The following is a 20,711-nucleotide window of genomic DNA, read 5'->3' as shown; positions in this document are numbered from 1 at the left end:
ATGAGAGTGAAGGTGAGCAGAGAGTCTTGATTTTGGCAGTTAAACCATAAGAGGGTTGCTGGCAGATCTTGTGCATCCTGTAGGAATATTTGGGGGACAGAGCACAGATACAGCTGGGGGAGCAAGGCCGGAGAGGAGTCGGTAGAAGACAGAAAGACCACCAACCTGCTTGTGGTGAGACAGTGAAAGGCCCTCAGAATCAGCTTCATCGCGGGACCCCTGAGATGAAATGATCCTGATGATGAGATGATTCTGAAAGCTTTGGTTTCAACCGCGTGAAGCCGAGCTAGGTGTGAGGCAGGAGCACCAGCCCAGAGGGAAGAAGTTTGTTCCAAAGCTGGGGGAAAAAAGGAACGAATGAGTGGAGGTGAGAAGTGATTCTGGACTTGGTAAGTTTCACCAGATGGGGGTTACTGGCAGACTGTGTGAGCCCTGGAAAGAAATTAAACCTCCGAACATGACGTTCATTTGAATCCAAAAAGCCATGAAAAGTGACTTTTAACTAACCAATGTAAACTTCAAGTTACATTTCAGAGCAGTAGAAAACAGTGGAAAGTTTACTGAATTTACGAAGGCATCGGACTGATGAACACTCATTAATGAAAATCACTCATAGAGCGACACTTGGAAAAAGAGAACAAAGCAGAATGGCACTCAGTAGAGCATCCTTTTGACCTCAAAAATAATTAGTGGTTGAATTCAGTAACCTGATGTGCAAATAATCTTCAAACTTAAGTTAATCAGATGAAAATTGACAATTTTAGATATTTGGCCTATGTTGACCTTTTGGCCTATGTTGACCTAAAATATAATTAGTGGTTGAATTCAGTAAACTGATATGCAAATCATATTCAGATTTCACGTCAATCGGATAAAAATTGAGGATTTTAGAAATTTCAAAAGGTTGTTGACCTTTGGCCTATGTTGACCTTTTGGCCTATGCTGATCTCAAAAATAGTTGGTGGTTGTATTCACTGAGCTGACATGAAAATCCTATTCAAAGTTCAAGTCAATCGGATGGAAATTGAGGATTTTAGAAACTTGAAAAGGTTGTTGACCTTTGGCCTATGTTGACCTTTTGGCCTATTCTGATCTCAAAAATAGTTGGTGGTTGAATTCAGTTAGGTGATATATAAATCCCATTCAAATTTCAAGTCAATCGGATGAAAATTGAGGATTTTAGAAATTTGAAAAGAGTGGTTGACCTTTGGCCTATGTTGACCTTTTGACCTCAAAAATAAATAGGATTCTGTCGGACCACAAACTCCACCATTTGGTGAAGTTTCGTGAAGATCGATTTAGAATTGTGACCTGCAGGCAAGTATAAGTGAGCGGACAGACAAACACACAAACCGGAGTGATCAACATACTCGTCTAAAAAAAAAAAATTCAAGTAATAAAGCAAAAGTGGATGGATATGACTGGAGAATCAAGCTACGCAACGCTCACCCGACTCCCAATATCGGTACATGACCGGGTCTCTGGAGCTATTGTTTGTTAGGCAGATCACGGGGAAGGTCAAGGGGGGTCTTTGATCCACCCCTCTTCATTTCAAAGTAAAAAAAATACAAAACAATTCGTATCTAATGGTTAACAGCAAGCAGTGGGATCCATATTTCTTCGGAGCCATTCCTCGATTATTTCTAGCTGCTCCGGCTAATCCTGTCCAATAAACAATAGCTTGCTATACTTTGTCTGAATTCGAACCTCCAAGTAATGCTTTTGATTTTTAAGCAATGGCAGGCGAGTCTACGCACGATTAACACATGCATGCGGTTCATGGCTCACCGCATTCTAATTCAATTTGTCCTAATGCATTCAAAGTGGAATCATATTTGTGAAATTGCAGAGTTAGCAAAGCGAGACCTTCACAAGTTTGTGCTTTTTTATGGTTTTTATTACTTTGCTTATTCGCACAAAAGGTATCGTCTTTACCTCCAAACTCAATAATCCTGCAAAAATATTTTTTCCCGGTTAACGGTGGATTTGGGTTCCATTTTCCCAGAAAACGTATGAATTGTCCTCCATGTGAGTGGCACATTCGGACTGCTTGGAAGTCGACGGAATTGCTTGCAGTTACTCGGAAGGATACGTATAAGCAGGTGTGTGCTGCAAGCATTTCAGGATTGGAGGTGGGGGAGGAAAAAACATGAAAAGAGAAATTTTCATGACAAAAAGGATGCCTTTTCCATGTGATAAGCCTCCCTTTCCATAACAATGGTCACTTTTCACCATGAAAAGGGCACCTATTCAATTATTGGAACAAAAAATATAAAGAGTGCGTTTCTCCGCTTTATCTACTTCCAATTCCAATTTTGTATTTTTCTTTTTTTACTTCCATCACCAAAGGTGGTTATATTTCTACCACCTATCGGTTTGTCTGTGAGCAGGATACCTCAAAAGGTTATGGACGGATTCGGATGAGACTTGGATCAAGAATAAGTGGACGGACATGACCGGGCAATCAAACTTCGAAACCGCTTACCCGACTCTCAACATCGTTTCTCAACAAAACCTGGTCCAAGAGTGCATGGAAGTCGCACAAACACCTCTGAAAGTAGAATAAGAAACAACCACCTGCGAACCATCACGGGGTACACACATCCAATAAGAAAACGTGAAGCCGGCTGCCCTACCTACTCATACTCACTTTTTGACATCACAGGTCGCCCATACCTTTCAAAAAGGAGTAGGCCATTTTGTTCCAGATATCCTAACCATATTGTTGTCCTGACTTGCATGAGGAAGGCAATGGCAAACCACCAAGCAAGTCCCTCTTCATGACACTACTCATCACATACTATGGATTGAAGCAACATCATATCTGTACTAAGTATTTATACCAATATTTTTGATTGGGGGTGATCAACAAAGAAGTCATAAGTTTTTGCAATGTTTACATTTTTCCAGTGGAGGTAGAGGTTGTGGAGGAGGAAATGGACATGAGCAACCTCTTTAAACAGATATAAAACCCTCCTCAGTTCCTGACACCCTCCAGAAGTGGCTGATAATTATCAACCAGTGACATTTGTCTGACATAGCTTTGTCCATATATTATGTGCACATACCAAAAAGTTCCTAAGGCATATCCAGGTGGACAAGACCACTTTGGCTATGGCTCTTAATTAGCCAGCATAGATGGATAAATTATGGATTACAGGTAATAAACCTCCAAAAGTTTCTAACTTGAGTCCACGTGTTTTAAACTAGAAATAGCAAAACAACAAGAAGAAAATGGTAAACGACTGGAATTTCTGCATCATGAGGTTTTTGCCACGTTCGTGATGTTTAAATAAGGTTATAGCTCGGAAATGTAATCCCGTAACTGAATTTGTCTCCAAATATAAGAAAGAGACCATTTCCAAAATCTTTCCTTCTTCATGTCAAACAACATTGTGCAAAAATAAGGGATGGTTATCTGTCTCTCAGGCCTATTGTGAAGATGAGGCAGTAGACTAGCTATTTGAGGGTTCACTTACATGATGTCCTGAAACAGCTCTTAAACGAGCCTCGATCTTGTATACAAAAAGAAAAATAAGAAACAAGGGACATCGTTTCAGGAGTTTGTTGTTGAGGAGATCAAGAGCAGTTCTCAGAAATTCCTTATGGAATCAATGGAGCCGAAGGTCATATGGGACTCATTATAGGCTTGATATAAGCGGCCTAGTCAAGCCGTAGTGCAATATCACATGGAGAACTAGCCGATGCCTAGCCGATGTCTAGCCGATGCCTTGCCGATGCCTAGCTGAGGCTTAGTCCATCACCACAATGAGAGAGTACAGTCAATGGCTGTTGCTGCAGCAAACAAGATTGAATATATTGTCGGTTCCAAAAGTTTCCAGTTTTCTCCTCAGTCCTGCAACAAGTTCTGAAGAGTGGGAGGAAAGATACAGTTAGGAGCTGGGAGACACATTGCAACACGAGCCAGCTTGTCCTTGGGATGCAGACATGAAGCTGTACATGAAACATCGTGGCGCAGTATCATGGTGATAATAACATCACAAATCAAACATATAAGGCCTTCATTTTAACATCACTCAAAACTGATGTCATTGCCACTGAACACAAGGGATTCCTTGCTCACCGTGGCAATTTCCCGTCCTCTAAGGGATGGACCTTGTTTTAATGGAAATCTCAAATGCAAAATATATTGTAGTCGCAAGGGAGTAATGCATGCAGTAAAAATAAAAAATTCCCAACACAAAAGCTTTTTCGTTTGATTACAAAACCCAATATATCCTCCCAATCTTGACAACTGGGGTGCAGCTCTCTCACCGTCATTTGGTCGATTTCTTCGGAAAGTACTCCGATCTGCCGCTTGGCCGTGTCTGAGTACTCAGCCTATGGAGAAAAAGCCACACACACCGGTGTATCACATCCTCCAGTCTCTGCATCAGGCTTAAATATGCACGAACAATGTACGACTTAAATATTCGTTTCAATAATCTAATTTTTGTGATCAGGTAAAATGATCAGTTATGACAAAACGATGGCCTCACGTTTGACTTCAGGTAGTTATTATCATGGAATACTACACCGTTATACCGAATACTACAGTTATTATCATGTAATATTATCGACACCATCGATCACACTATCCTCCTCACCCGACTTGAATCCACCTTTAACGTTACCGGCACTGCCCTCTCTTGGATTAAATCATACCTCTCTGACAGATGCCAGTTCATCTCCATCAATAACTGCAAATCCCCCACTGCTCCCCTCGCCCAAGGTGTCCCCCAAGGTTCAATTCTTGGCCCCCTCCTCTTCATCCTTTACCTGTCCCCGCTCGGTCACTTAATCCGCCGTCATGGTCTCCAATTCCACTGCTTCACCGATGACATCCAGCTTTTCATCTCCACCAAGTCCGTCTCCACCGCCACCCACTCTATCCTGACAAACTGCATCTCTGAAATAAAATCCTGGCTTCAAATCAACTTCCTCAAGCTTAACTGTGATAAATCTGAAATAATCATCATTGGCCCAAAAACGCTCACAAAATCCACCCATAACTTTGCCCTCAACATCGACGGTATCCCAGTATCCACCTCCCCTCACATCCGGAATCTTGGCGTCATCTTTGACCAAACCCTTTCCTTCGCCAAATACACTAAACAGATCACAAAGTCAGCCTTCTTTCACCTGAAAAACATTGCCCGTCTCCGCTCATCCCTCTCCTCCACGGCTGCTGAAACCCTCATCCACGCCTTCATCACCTCCCGTCTGGACTACTGCAATAGCTTCCTCTTTGGTTCACCCTCAATAATCACCAATAAACTCCAATACATTCAGAACTCCGCTGCCCGTCTACTCACCCATTCCCGGACCCGTGACCACATCACCCCCGTCCTTTACAAGCTTCACTGGCTCCCCATCCCCCAGAGAATCCAGTACAAAATCCTCCTCTTGACATACAAAGCCCTCCATAACCTGGCCTCATCCTACCTGGCTGACCTCCTCTCCAGACACACTCCCACCCGCAACCTCCGCTCTGCTGGTACCAACCTCCTGACCCCCTCCATCCGGACCAAATTCAGATCCTGGGGGGACAGGGCCTTCTCCATCGCTGCTCCCACCCTCTGGAACTCACTACCTCACACCATCAGAGACTCCTCCTCACTCACCACATTCAAAACATCACTAAAGACCCACCTGTTCAACACTGCATTCAACATTCAACCCACAGCATTTAACCCCTGACTATCTCTTCTCCTTCTCCCTCCTTTTGCTTTAAATATTTCCCTATTGATTCTTGTCTTTTTGCAATTGTTGTTTTCATGTATTGTTATGCATTATGTTTGCCACTCTGTCAAAGCGCCTTTGGGCTTCTGGAAAAGCGCTATACAAAATAAATGAATTATTATTATTATTATTATTAGTAATTCCATGTATGTTCCCATCTATGTGTGAGTCAGTGGTGCTAATTTAAATATTCAGCAATTGCATCCAATTAAGCCAAATTATATGTTATAACATGAGCAGGATAAAGAGAAGTAGCAATAGTAGTAGATTATATATGTAGTAGTTGTAATCTATAATAACAACAAGCAGCGTGTGTGTGTGTGTGTTTGTCTCCTCCATAACTCCAAAACCATGACACCTATAGACCCCAAACTTTGCATGCATATGTATTGATCTCCAAGGGATTGCATGAATGAAAACTGGGTGTTTGAGTATGTTTTTGAAGATCATTTATGCTAACAGGCTTATCTTTGGTCAGCCTGCATTCAGGTCACTCAGCCTGGGGTCTTAATTCCACCATTTTGTCCGCTCAACTCAAATATGCCTTGTGTTACATATTTATGTGAATGTATGTGAATTACTATTCAGGTCTTTGCTTATCAATGTGTAGTCGATTAAAGGTTGTTGTGATTAAAGGGTCAGGAGCCCTTCTGAGAAAAAGGAGACCGGAAACGGAAGAGGAAAAGACACGAGGTCCTGGAGACGCGAGGATTCTTGGTCTTCCTCACCAAGCTCGGACGCGAGCGGTATCGCTTGAGCAACGTAAGAGAATCGGCGTTTCAAAGCCCGTCTGGCGAGAGGAGTTACCGGGACGTGTAACTACCCTTTGACACGTCAAGTCACGGTGGGTTCGTGCACGGAACCAAGCAGCTGGCACAGTTCGCCTCGCCGTCTACAAGGCCGCGTACGGGTCGCACCTTGGGCCGCGCGCGCTGGGCAAGCCGCGTGTTGCTTTGCCTGCTTTACATTACCCGCTTTGCTTGGCCAGGAGGTGCGCGCTGCAGCCGTTGTTCCCGGTACGGGACGTGCCCGGTGAAAGCACGTCAGGAAGGGTCCGTTCAACCGCCCACGTGCGGAGATCGAACTACAGGCGTACGGAGACATTGAGAGAGACATTGACCATGGAGGGAGTCGGGAGTGGGGCTCACGTGAGGAATGTATAAGATGGCCATCTTAGAGTTATTATAGATGAGTTTACATCTTTGTACTATTGATTGCTGATTGTGGATGGTTGTTGATTGCTCGGGGAATATATCATTGATTATTCCGGATCCTTGGTGTGGGGTTTCTTATTGATTGGAATTCATATTGATTGCGTTACGAAAGCGCAGAAATAATAGATCTTTCTGGCGGAGTTCCTCTCACGGTCCGGGGGTCACCGAGACCAGGTAGTCACCGGGAGGACCACGTAACACTTGCCTCAGAACAGATCGGTTTCTGTACAATAAAGCTTCATATCTACGAATGGTAATATAGCTGAGCTTCATACCAATGAATCGCTGTATTCCTGTATTGACCACAATGCCTTTATTTAATTTCCGCAAACGTCGAAGCAAATTTCTAATTTTTAACTGCGGAATTGACTTCAGGAGCAGTTCCGACTATTGAAAAAGTGTTCATTTGTCTAATTTGGACATGGTGGGACACTCAATATATCTAAACAGTTGCTTTACAGATTAAGATGCTTGGCGAGCACTCTTCAGGCTTCTTTTGCAAGTCATAGTGATAAGGCAAATAGCACTCCCTTTTTGTTTTTATGTACACAGTTTGTTATTATACGAGATCACATTGATTCACATTTTTGTGCGATCTACTTTCATTACATTAATATAAGTTATATTAATATACCTATAAAAATATACTTACTAAAAAAACGACGTCGAATCAAACATCGTTTGGAGCTCCACCATGTTGAACTGCAGCTTTGCAAGTGAAAGTCTGACATTTTGTTTACTCATTCTGGTTTGCACATTTTGCTGATTTCCTGCTTTATTTTCAATTTTATAGAAGACTATTTAAAGGTAAATATTTGTGATTGCCGTTTCTGTGCCGTGTTGAAATGTGAAATTTGTGAACAATTCGACTGTCCTCTTTGGGGAATGCTTATTCGTGGGGCCCACTCAACCTGTGTTTACATATTTAGAGGCCCCCCTAGGTTCTCCATGAAACCAAAGTAATCCGACTTATCAACTCTCCCAATCTGACCTCAAAACTCGACCTGCTCAAATTACACCACAAAGTTGTCTTTCTTTCTCTTTTCTATAGATATTACTTTGGTTTCTGATCCAGTGACCTCACTGCTTGTGCACCTCTGCCATTAAAAAGTTCACTGTTTAGTTACAAAATACTCGACAAGCCACTACATCACATGATTATTGTGTGGCCATTGGCAACTCAAGGTTGGGTCGTCATGATGTTTGTTTCTCCCCTCCACTGCCAAACTCTGGAACTCTTTACATTCGTATGTATTTCCAAACATTTACGACCTTCCCCTTTTCAAAAAGCAGATTTTTTTTACTTTCTCAAAAACCCAGACTATTCTCTCTTTCTTCACTTTCTATCTATGCAATATTTTATTCAAGGTTTGGCCTCGATGAGGACTTGTAATCAGTGACTGGAGCCTTTAGTCAGCTCAGTCTCTTTCTTGACTGCCACTGGTAACATGTAACCCAGTGCTACCTGCCACATGGTTGGGTAGTCGGCGACTAAACCGACTGCACTCACTGGTCTGCCATTGGGGAGGGTGACTGTGACACCATGGGGGACTAAAAACAATACCTGTTAAAAGACGGATGAGCTCCCTTCGGGAGCCAATTACCACCCAGTAAGGAGATGGTGTATCCTAAAAAACACCAATCCGGTTGGACCGGTTTTTAATGTAGTAGGTTGTAGACAGCAACCGCTCAGGGTAGTACTACCGTTCGGACGTAGGAGCGTTAAAGTGGTGCCGGAACCATCTTACACTCTCCGTGTCAGGATTGCTGGTCTTACTTTCTGTCTCACTTGAGCTATAACAACTGGGCTAGCTTCAACCTCTCTTTATTGCAAACAAATATCATACACTTTTGATACACGTCGATACACATACCAACTGTGACAGTAGCATTCAACATAAAATAAAAATCTTCAGCAGAAACAATAAAAAAAAATTTGACTTCACTGTTGCAATACTTATGGAGGGCACTGTACATCGTATTTGGCCCCTTCTCTCAATGGTGAAGAATGACTTAAAAATTTAAAAATTTCTCATGTCCGGATCTGGATTCTGATATTTACCAATATCGAATCAATTCAACTTTGTCACACACCAAACCTCTCCACCAAGTATCGTCCGAATCTGTCCATGGGGAAAATGGGGAAATCTCCTGAGTTAGGAAGGCAAAATAAGTTAAATCAAAGATCCAATTAAAAGAACGATTAACATAATGGGAGGATTAGAATGAGTAAAGAAACGGGACAAGTGAACGACAAGTACAAGAGAGAATTGGAAAATGTATAATAATAATATTTTAATTCATTTATTCTTTGAAAAATTTGCACTCAATTTATGAGGCATCTCTCTCACCCCCATTCCTCACTCTCCACCCCTTCCTCACTCTCTCCTCTCCTTGCTTCCTTGCTCTCCACCCCTTCCTCACTCTCCTGCCTCACTCTTTCTCTTGCTCCCACACCCACCCTCCTGGATTGTATAACAACATGTGGTGAGGTGTCACTCTCATCCTCTTCCTCACTCCCCCCTTCCTAGCTCTAACCCTCCCTCTCTCCTAGTCCCCCTCCTCACTCCCCTTCCTCCTCTCTCTCCCATCTCCCTTTCTCTCTCTCTCTCTCTCTCTCACCTCTCCCTCTCTCTTCCAATTCTCCCTCCCTTGCCCCCTCCTCTATCCCCCACCACTGCTCGCTCCCCCTTCCTCACCCATGTCCTTCCTCTATACCCCCACCCAACCCCACCTCTCTCCCTCCCATCTCATCTCATCTCATCTCATCTCTCCTCTCTCTCTCTCCTCTCTCTCCTCTCTCTCTCTCCTTTCTCTCTCTTCTCTCTCTCTTCTCTCTCTCCTCTCTCTCTCCTCTCTCTCGCTCTCTCTCTCTTTCTTTCCCACCCCTCTCTTGATATTCCCATCAGTGAAGCAATGTGTGGTATTTGTAGGTTATAAATAAGCACTGAATCTAATTTACCATCAATCAACAAATGTGAGATTATTAATCTGTATAATGAATCCTGAACTCTCCTCTTTTCCCAACATGACTTTCCAAAGCAGACATAGGAGTGAATAGATCAAGTTGTGCGGATCCGCTTGTACAAAATGTGATATGATAACGAACCCTTAACCACAATCCATAACATTTCTTTTTCATGTCAGCTTGGAAAAACTCTCCCAGGTTCTCCTGGAAAAAATGAAAAGTTTTCCACATGATTAGATGTAAAATGATCCTCTCCTCTTTGGTTCATCGCAAAAGTTCATCTTGGGTTCATCGCAAAAGTTGCAAAATCAAAAAGTTGGACTTGGGTTCATCGCAAAAGTAAGTACCGAGTGAAGTAATCGACATGGCAGCCACATTTAGTGATGCTTCAACAAGCAAAGCATGTTCAATCAAAGCGATCATGTTTCTGGGTACTTTTACTTTGAAACAGTCGAGCGTTGTCATGCCAACATGACATCACACTTTGGTGCTCAAACCCCACAACCTGTTAAACGTCATTTACACATGGTAGAGTGAAAACCTCTGCCATAAAACTCACTCTTTCCCATACATTTTACTGTCTGCCATAAAGTCTCTTGTGGATAGCAAGGCCTCGTAATGTATGACAAAATTCGAAATTCACAAAGGACAAGGTGTAAACGACAAAATGTCATAACCCCAGTGATTTGAGTAATTTTGCTGTATGGATGGAGTTAAAGGCCACCAGTTGGCCATCTTCAGTCGGATTACAAAACAAAATATTCTGCATATATATCTATATTTTTGTTTGTTTGTTTAATATATATCTTATATATATATATATATATATATATATATATATATATATATATATATATATATATATATATATATATATATATATATTGTTATGAATTTTGGGTAGGGGCATATATAGATCCACGTAGATCTGCATAGGTAAGTGATTCGTCTGTCGTGATAGTGAGCCTCACCTGTAATAAGTTCTGTGTAGGCGGTTTGTTCGGATTAAGGTGTATCTTCGTCCCCATTACAAGGAATGGGGCATATTAAATAGTTCTAGGGATTATGCTAATCCCCACTTGTGTGAAACCTCTGTGATCATTCCGGTGTCCCTTATGGCAATACATTACATACATTAGTTAGGCCCATTAGCACAACACTAATTAAATTCCCCCGCCGCCACAATGACTGACCGGAAGAGCAGACAGCAAGCAGCCGTGCAGTGTTACACCATGGCGATGAAACATCGAACAGGCAGGCCGAAAGCCATGCCCAGGAGAACTCGTGATTGACAGGTGGGGGAGGGCCGAGCAACAACCAGAGCACCGATTGGAGAGTAGAGAGGATGAAGGACGTGCCACACTGATTGGCCACCGACAATGACGTGCGACCGATGACGTAACACCAGAGGTGAGAGACGCTCAGCCAATCAGTGTGGAGGGCGCGAACGAGCTACCAACAAGCGACGCACTGATTGGAGAAAAAAGACCAGGACGTGAGGAAGGCGCGTAAAGCCGCAAGGAAACGACAAACTGATTGGCAGATATAGAGAGCTGACGTCAGAGGACGTCTGATAAAAGTAAGCAGAGATGGACATTTTTTCTCTTCCCTCTTCGCCTCTGCCTTTTCACCTTTGCCTGCCTCTTCCTGCCTTCCCGCGTTGGAGACCGTTCCTTTCTTCTCCTGTTGCCCTTTGCGCGTTCCTGTGCCGGCGGACCTCTCATCTTCGTTCCGGAGGGCGAAGGGGCGACTCCGGTGGACGAGTCCGGGCACAGCCGGAGGAGCGAGCTGCACGCGACCCGTTCGAGTCACACGGAGGACCGGCGGAATGCCAGCAGACGGACCGAGCGGTTCGCGCCAACACCAGAGCCGTGTCTGTGAGCCTGACCGACCTGACTACAGACAGAGCTAAGCCAACACAAACGCACCACACGTTTTATTTTATTCATCAATACATTGTCTTGTATTTGAAGTCTGTGAGTGGGATCTCAACCTAGGTTTTAGTTATTTATTGTCACGTCCATTGTTCTCGGGTTCCGTTATTAAATATTCCTTTTGTACATTTTACCTCCATGTCAGGTTGTATTGATTTGCAGGTTGAAGACTGCGCGGGGCCGTGAAGGTAAGCGGCATTCTCCCCCAAACTCCCCTGCTCAGTAACAAGTCAGAAAAAAAAGAAGAAAAAAAAAGGAGGCATGAAATCCCCCCAAAAACAACCAAACAAGGTAGGAAGGATTGACAAGGAAGGAACTAGATGGTATTTATAGAATACTTACCCTGCACAGTCTTGAGAAGGAGCCAACTCATCTGTTTTTTGAGGATTTTTTTTTTCTTTGATCCAATATGGCTGCCAGGCACCGATGATATTGTCATTAACATATCTTATTCCCCATGGGGAGTATTTGATAATGAGCCATGTTTCAATTTTTTCCATGGAGCAGTTTCGGAGATATAGAGCTGCAACCTTTTTCAATTTTTCCAAGATGGCGCCTGTACCATGTGACTTATGACATCATAATTATCATTTAAAATTTTATACAGGAGGAGCCGCTCATATTCTGAAAATTTCGTGTCCATCGGACCGAGCGAGGACTACCAGGTGCAGAGGAATTTTTTTTTTTCATATTTATCAGATCAAGCATTGTACTTGTCGAATTATGACGTCATAATGAAGGCACCAATGACATCATCATCAACATATGTTATTCCCCATGTTATTCCAACATGGCTCATTTCCAAATACTCCATATGGGGAACAGGTGTTAACAATGACGTCATTGGTGCCATAATTATGACGTCATAATTCCACAGGGACAACGCCTAGTCTGATAAGTTTGAAATTTATTGAGCGTGATCTCTGCAACAATTATATTAGAAAATGTAAATTTATGATGTCATCGTTCACATGGTCGGGCAGCCATATTGGATCAAAGATCTAAAAAAAAAAACGTTCAAAAACAGAAGAGTTGGCTCGCACCAAGTTGACTGCGCAGGGTAAGTATTCTATGAATACCATCTAGTTTGTTGTGTAATTGAGACATATATGTCAAATACAAGCAAAAGGCAACCAGAGGAGGCAGTTCAGCAGATATAGATGGGAGTGAGTTGTCTACATTCACATCCGAATTGGAGCCAGAACACAGCAAAGATGCCTCAATGCTTTAAACTGAATTACCACTACTATACTACTTCTTTCATGGCCCCAAATATTCCCACCTTCTTGCGCAATCAGCCACGGGTAAGTTTGGCCGAAGTAATTCAGCCTGACGTTCCACTAAAAGTGGAAGAAATTTGGAATTCTTCAGGATTCAAGTTACAAGACGTTCTCCAAACCAACATGAAATTCCCTAGTAACGATTCTAGGACTTACGTCTTCCAGCTTCTGCTCTTCTTGCAGCTCTTCTTCTTCTTCCTTCACATCAGCTCTCTCCAATGGCATTTCAGCACCTTCAGAAGAGCAGACTTCGGCATTTCGCTCTGGCCACCCGAGATCCAGGGGGCACACGTAACAATCCATGTCCTCTCGCCGCCAGCTCTTGGCCAGACCACTTCGTCTGGGCTGGATGGGGTGAGGTAAGGTAGACACAATCGGTCATGTCCGAGTACTCGACCTTTGGAATCAATCTCTGAATGATTGCTGGGATATACTCCAGCACAATAAGAAAATCAGTGATACCAACCGATCACAATTACTGATAAGGACAACGCACAGTCTTGACGTTTTAGTACAGAGACGTCATTACCGGTCAACTCTCCAAACATATTGTAAAGAAACAACGTTACGTTCTTAGAGGGGAGTTTAGAATGGTGAGGAGAAGGTGGGCAGGGTTAGAGGTTGTGACAGGTTGGTGAGACCCACATCCTTATCCTCATTAGCTTTCATCTATCACCTCAAAAGTATCTTCATGAGGACTAGTTGATGATGAGGAAGAAGAAACTCTAAGAGCTGATGTGTGGATGTACTCTAAGAGCTGATGTGTGGATGTACTCTAAGAGCTGATGTGTAGATGTACTCTAAGAGCTGATGTGTAGATGTACTCTAAGAGCTGATGTGTGGATGTACACTAAGAGCTGATGTGTAGATGTACTCTAAGAGCTGATGTGTGGATGTACTCTAAGAGCTGATGTGTAGATGTACTCTAAGAGCTGATGTGTAGATGTACTCTAAGAGCTGATGTGTAGATGTACTCTAAGAGCTGATGTGTAGATGTACACTAAGAGCTGATGTGTGGATGTACTCTAAGAGCTGATGTGTAGATGTACTCTAAGAGCTGATGTGTGGATGTACTCTAAGAGCTGATGTGTGGATGTACTCTAAGAGCTGATGTGTAGATGTACTCTAAGAGCTGATGTGTGGATGTACTCTAAGAGCTGATGTGTAGATGTACTCTAAGAGCTGATGTGTAGATGTACACTAAGAGCTGATGTGTGGATGTACTCTAAGAGCTGATGTGTAGATGTACTCTAAGAGCTGATGTGTAGATGTACTCTAAGAGCTGAAGTGTAGATGTACTCTAAGAGCTGATGTGTAGATGTACTCTAAGAGCTGATGTGTGGATGTACTCTAAGAGCTGATGTGTGGATGTACTCTAAGAGCTGATGTGTAGATGTACTCTAAGAGCTGATGTGTAGATGTACTCTAAGAGCTGATGTGTGGATGTACTCTAAGAGCTGATGTGTAGATGTACTCTAAGAGCTGATGTGTAGATGTACTCTAAGAGCTGATGTGTAGATGTACTCTTAAGAGCTGATGTGTGGATGTACTCTAAGAGCTCATGTGTAGATGTACTCTAAGAGCTGATGTGTAGATGTACTCTAAGAGCTGATGTGTAGATGTACTCTAAGAGCTCTAAGAAACTCTAAGAGCTGATGTGTGGATGTACTCTAAGAGCTGATGTGTAGATGTACTCTAAGAGCTGATGTGTAGATGTACTCTAAGAGCTGATGTGTAGATGTACTCTAAGAGCTCTAAGAAACTCTAAGAGCTGATGTGTGGATGTACTCTAAGAGCTGATGTGTAGATGTACTCTAAGAGCTGATGTGTAGATGTACTCTAAGAGCTGATGTGTGGATGTACTCTAAGAGCTGATGTGTGGATGTACTCTAAGAGCTGATGATAAGGTAGAAGAAACTCTAAGAGCTGATGTGCAGTACTTCCATACTTCCATGGTCCTTTCAAACAATTTAAAACAATTTTACTTTCAAATTTTAATTTCGAAATTTTTATAATTTCAATTTTAATTTTAATTTTAAATTTTAAATTTTAAATTTTAAATTTTAATTTCAAAAACAATTTTACTTTCTCAACAATCCACTCCAAGAAGTTCTGTCACTCAAGCTTTTGGGTCTCACTATCTGCCATTATCTTTCCTGGGAAAACCACATTTCCAATCTGGCCTCCAAAGCCGGTCGCCGACTGGGCATCCTCCGTCATGCGAAGTCCTTCCTTGGCACACCTGAGCTCCTCACCACATACAAGGCTTTCATCCGCAGCTCAATGGAATACTGCTCTCCCCTCTGGGCCGGTGCTCCTGCCTCATACCTATCTCGGCTTCACGCTGTTGAAACCAAAGCTTTCAGGATCATTGGTATCTCCCGTGATGAAGCTGATTCTGAGGGCTTTTCACTTGCTCAACGCAGGCAGGTAGGTGGTCCTTCTGTCTTCCACCGACTCCTCTCCGGCCTTGCCCGCCCCCCCCCCCCCCCCAGCTCTATCTGTGCTCTGTCCCCCAAATATTCTGACAGGTCGCACAAGATCTGCCAGCAACCCTCTTATGGTTAAATTGCCAAAATCAAGACTCTCTGCTCACCTTCACTCCTTCATTCCTCCTTTCTCCCACCTCTGGAATAAGCTCCCTCACTCTCTTCAATCCCACTCCTCCCTCCAGGTCTTTAAAACAGCTGTTCACCACCATCTCTTATCTTCCCCCATCCAAAACACCTTGATCTTTTCTACCCCCGCTAATTTCACCCCAAATCCTCTTTTTTAAAATACCAACTTCTTTCCTGGAAGTCCTTGGTGTCCTTGTGTTTATACTTCTCCCACCCACCCCCCCCCCCCCACTTCCAATGCCGCCTCCCCCCAATCCCTCCCCCTCCCACACATTCCCGATGTCCCTCACAAATGTTGTGTCAATGTTTATGTTGTGCTTCCCCTTCTCTCCCCATCTTGTCTACCGCTCCCCTTTTTATATACTTTGTTTGTTTGTCTGTTTGATTTGTTTGTGTGATAAATGTTAGCTCTTTCACGAGCCTCGATTATGTATACAAAAAAAAGAAGAAAAAAAAAAAGACCCCGAACACCCAAAACACCCCAAAGACCCTTATAGATCCATTATACCCAAAATACCCTTAAATACCCGGAAGAACCAAAATACCCAAAAGACCCTTAAAGACCTAGAGGAAACAAAAGACCCTTAAGACCCAAAAGCCCCTGAAGACACTGAAGACCCAAAAGACCCCAAAGACCCAAACCACCCCAAAGACCCAAAATACCCTTAAAGGCCCAGAGGATCAAAAAGACCCTGAAGACCCAAATGGCCCTGAAGACCCAAAACACCATGAAGACCCAAAAGATCCAAAAGACACAGAATACCCAAAACACCCCAAAGACCCAAAATACCCTTGAAGGCCCAGAGGATCCAAAATACTCTGAATACACAAATGGCCCTGAAGTCCCAAAACACCATAAAGACCCAAAAGACACCGAAATGGTCAAAGATACCTATCTCTCTAAAATGGCGTGTGGTGAGGCACGCAGAGCACGCCGAGTCACGATAGTCTTATTATAATAGAGCAAACGAAAATGGTTATGTCGTTATGTTTATGTGCGACGAAAAGGTCTTCTTCTTCCTCAAATAAATTGAACATCCTCTTAATTAACCCTCTAAATTACGTTTAGACTGCTGAGACCCCTAAGACCTTTGACGACCCTTTAATTCCCCTAAGACCCATAAGACCACAAAGATCCCTGAAGACCCAAAAAGACCCTGAAGAACCAAATGGCCACCAAGACCCAAAAGACCCCGAAGACCCAAACACCCCAAAGACCCAAAACACCCTGAAGACCCAAAATACCCTTAAAGGCCCAGAGGATCAAAAAGACCATGAAGACCCAAATGGCCCTGAAGACCCAAAACACCATGAAGATCCAAAAGATCCAAAAGACACCGAAATGGTCAAATATGCCTATCTTTCTGAAACGACGTGCGCCGCGTCATGCTAGTTATCATAATAAAGCTTTGGTGAAAATTTCATGACAAAACTCAAATGGTAAATTGAAATTTTAGGTCAATCGGATGAAAATGGATGATTTTATGTGATGCTGACCTTTGACCTTTTGACCAAATTATTCATTTGTATTTTCTATATTATAATAATGCTTTGTTGAAAACATTGCCATAAAAAAAACATTGCCTCAAACAGGGAACCATGATTGTCATGGGGCCCGCAAGGCTAACCCCCGCTCTAGCGGGGAAAATGGCCTTAAAACGATCATTCATTCATTCATTATAATGCTTTGTTGAAAATTGATGACAAAATTCAAATGGTAAAAAAGTTACGGCCCAGACAGACACACAGGCAGACACACAGACAGACACAAAGACAGACACAAAGACAGACACAAAGACAGACACACAGGCAGACACACACACACACAAGTGATTACAAAACCATGTTTCCTGCTGTGCAGGGGACGGGCTAACAACAGGAGGTTAACCCTAGAAGCCTGGCATGTAAAACTTAAAGGCTGAATGAACAAACGTAGTGAGGATCTCAAGTCATACTGGCCTACTCTAAACATCCTCCCCTTCCCTTCGCTAGAGGTATATATCTAAATAGCCAACTTGTGATGCCCTGTGGAATGTATCCCTTTTCCTTATCCTTACATAGGTTTAAAAATCTTACCTTAACCTTGGCAGAGATTGACAGTAATGTGGCACCAGGTGTATCTTCAACGTCCTGCTTGAGAGCCTGGGCTTTTGACCCAACCAGCATATTAAGACAGGTAGATAGGTGTCTGCGCAGGAGGCTTTTACTAGGAGGAATGCTGAGCAGAGAGGCGAGGGTCTCGATGGTGAATTGTGGCTCTAAAACCTGCATGGACAGAAAGCAAGGTTGTCTGTTACCATGCCACTCTGTTGTCCGTTCCAGGCTCCCCATCCATCGTCTTACACGCCAGTACGCACCAGCAGCCCGCCGTGAATTCCACTTCCCAGCAGGCTTGAAGCAAACTCGCCGAGATCCACGGAATGCAGCCAGTCCATTACCTGACCATTGCTCCATCGTGTTACATCACCTGCCTCCTGGATGTATCACACACAGATAAGTGATGTACCACGACAGCCTCGATCCTCAACCTACCGTGAAATTTGCCCGCAACAGTGCAACTTATTCTCATTCAGTTGTTGTCATTCATTTTGTTGGTAATATTTACACATGGTTTTCTTTTCTTGTTTTTATGCAGAGTACGTGACAAGAAAAGAAAATAGCACTACGTGTTGCCAATGACGTGTGGTGTGGGAGTGAGATTTTTTACAGGGCATTACCATGGACCACAACTAAAAAGGAGCTGTGTGCAATGTTGTTGTTGCTTCGTCTGTATGCAGTGCCCCAATTACCAGTGAACTGGTACTCAATTTGCCGACCTCGGAAGGATGACAGGCTGAGTCAACCCACCTGGTGTTAATTCAATGATCGACCTGGATTCAAACTCAGGATCCTAGGATCCCACGGCAGATTGGTAAGCAGGTAAGCGTATATCAAGAGAATCTTGTGCCAATACAGTTTTATGTCTTTTGGACATGGAATCTAAAGGTGGTCTCCCAACAGAACAACAGTAACACAGTGTTCCTGTTTAAATCTCAGATGAAAAGTGTGGCATTGGTGTCGATGCCTCAGAACTTTAATTGGGATGATATGTGCATCATGCAGAAACAATTCTTCGACTTCACAGATAACCTGGAGAGACACCGTGTTTGAACCAAAGAGGCTTTGGAAACAATCAGTATGAAATCCAGAAATGGCTGAAACACTTTGCTTGAGCTTCCATAGTGTTTGTGGTATTGGAGTCGAGTTTTTGACTGCAAGGTCATTAACACAGATTGATGTAAGGAACGCTGGTATGGAGCCGAAGTGAGGTGGTAAGGCACAGTCTGTGTGGCCATCATGACAGATCTCCAAACCCAATTTCATATACAAAACAGTATGATCAATAAATACCACATTATGTACCATTTGTAGCATTCCTTAGTTATACATTTGCAATATAATTTATATGTATAAAAAGAAGAAACACGGTCCATGAAGCCTTCCGTGAAGCCGTCCATGAAGCCATCTGTGAAGGTGTCCGTGAAGCCATCTGAGAAGGTGTCCGTGAAGCCATCTGAGAAGGTGTCCGTGAAGCCGTCCATGAAGTTATCTGTGAAGCCATCTGTGAAGCCATCTGTGAAGCCATCTGTGAAGCCGTCCGTGAAGCCGTCCGTGAAGCCGTCCGTGAAGCCGTCAGCGAAGCTGTCCATGAAGCCGTCCATGAAGCCATCCGTGAAGCCGTCCGTCAAGCTGTCCGTCAAGCCGTCCGTCAAGCCGTCCGTGAAGCCGTCCGTGAAGCCATCTGTGAAGCCCTCCATGAAGCCATACATGAAGCCGTCCGTGAAGCCATCCGTGAAGCCATCCGTGAAGCCGTCAGCAAAGCCGTCCGGGAAGCCGTCCGTGAAGCCGTCCGTGAAGCCGTCCGTCAAGCCGTCCATCAAGCCTTCCGTGAAGCCATCAGTGAAGCCATCAGTGAAGCCGTCAGTGAAGCCCTCCGTGAAGCCGTCCGTGAAGCCGTCCGTGAAGCCGTCCGTGAAGCCGTCCGTGAAGTCGTCCGTGAAGCCCTCCGTGAAGCCGTCCGTGAAGCCCTCCGTGAAGCCCTCCGTGAAGCCCTCCGTGAAGCCCTCTGTGAAGCCGTCCATGAAGCCGTCCGTGAAGCCCTCCGTGAAGCCATACATGAAGCCGTCCGTGAAGCCAACAGCGAAGCCGTCAGCAAAGCCATCAGTGAAGCCGTCCATGAAGCCGTCCATGAAGCCGTCCGTCAAGCCGTCCGTCAAGCCGTCCGTCAAGCCGTCCGTCAAGCCGTCCGTCAAGCCGTCCGTCAAGCCGTCAGTGAAGCCGTCAGTGAAGCTGTCCGTCAAGCCGTCCGTCAAGCCGTCCGTCAAGCCGTCCGTCAAGCCGTCCGTCAAGCCATCTGTGAAGCCGTCAGTGAAGCCGTCCGTGAAGCCGTCAGTGAAGCCGTCCGTGAAGCCGTCAGTGAAGCCGTCCGTGAAGCCGTCCGTCAAGCCATCCGTGAAGCCGTCAGTGAAGCCGTCCGTGAAGCCGTCCGTCAAGCCGTCCGTGAAGCCGTCAGTGAAGCCGTCAGTGAAGCCGTCCGTGAAGCCGTCAGTGAAGCCGTCCGTGAAGCCATCAGTGAAGCCGTCCGTGAAGCCGTCAGTGAAGCCGTCAGTGAAGCCGTTCGTGAAGCCGTCAGTGAAGCCGTCCGTGAAGCCGTCCGTGAAGCCGTCCGTGAAGCCCTCCGCCAATCCCTCTGTCAAGCCATCTGTGAAGCCGTCCTTGAAGCGTAGTTGAACATAATTTGCATCCTCACTGCACCTGCGTCTATGAATTATGTACTATTGGAATGTACCTTTCGACATTGTTAATTTCGACTTCAAAGACAGACAAAATTGAGACTGTTACAGTTGTGTTACAGCCGGAATTCAAAATTGATAAAATTGAGATATTTTTTGTCACTGATCTACACATAATACCCC

General features: G+C 44.1%; 1 protein-coding gene across 14 annotated transcripts in view; it reads right to left on the bottom strand.

Moving 5' to 3' along the window:
• Positions 1 to 1,875: 1,875 nt before the first annotated feature.
• Positions 1,876 to 20,711, bottom strand: part of LOC137418692 (liprin-beta-1) — a 101,605-nt gene continuing 82,769 nt past the window's right edge. For 10 of the 14 annotated variants that reach the window (XM_068104785.2, XM_078783048.1, XM_068104786.2 and 7 more), the window contains 6 exons: positions 18,114 to 18,230; positions 17,833 to 18,021; positions 13,295 to 13,483; positions 11,993 to 12,073; positions 4,276 to 4,341; positions 1,876 to 3,868 (listed from right to left, as the gene is read on the bottom strand). In XM_068104785.2, the coding sequence (XP_067960886.2) occupies positions 3,851 to 3,868; positions 4,276 to 4,341; positions 11,993 to 12,073; positions 13,295 to 13,483; positions 17,833 to 18,021; positions 18,114 to 18,230 (660 nt within the window). In that variant the 3' untranslated portion in view covers positions 1,876 to 3,850. The remainder of the gene's footprint in view (positions 3,869 to 4,275; positions 4,342 to 11,992; positions 12,074 to 13,294; positions 13,484 to 17,832; positions 18,022 to 18,113; positions 18,231 to 20,711) is intronic. The other 4 variants (XM_078783046.1, XM_078783049.1, XM_078783050.1 and 1 more) reach the window with 2 other exon arrangements.

Source organism: Myxine glutinosa, chromosome 8 (assembly GCF_964187855.1).
Source record: "Myxine glutinosa chromosome 8, kmMyxGlut1.1, whole genome shotgun sequence".
Taxonomy (NCBI): domain Eukaryota; kingdom Metazoa; phylum Chordata; class Myxini; order Myxiniformes; family Myxinidae; genus Myxine; species Myxine glutinosa.
The sequence above is the reverse complement of the archived record's forward strand: the minus strand, read 5'-3'. Positions and strand labels throughout refer to the sequence as shown.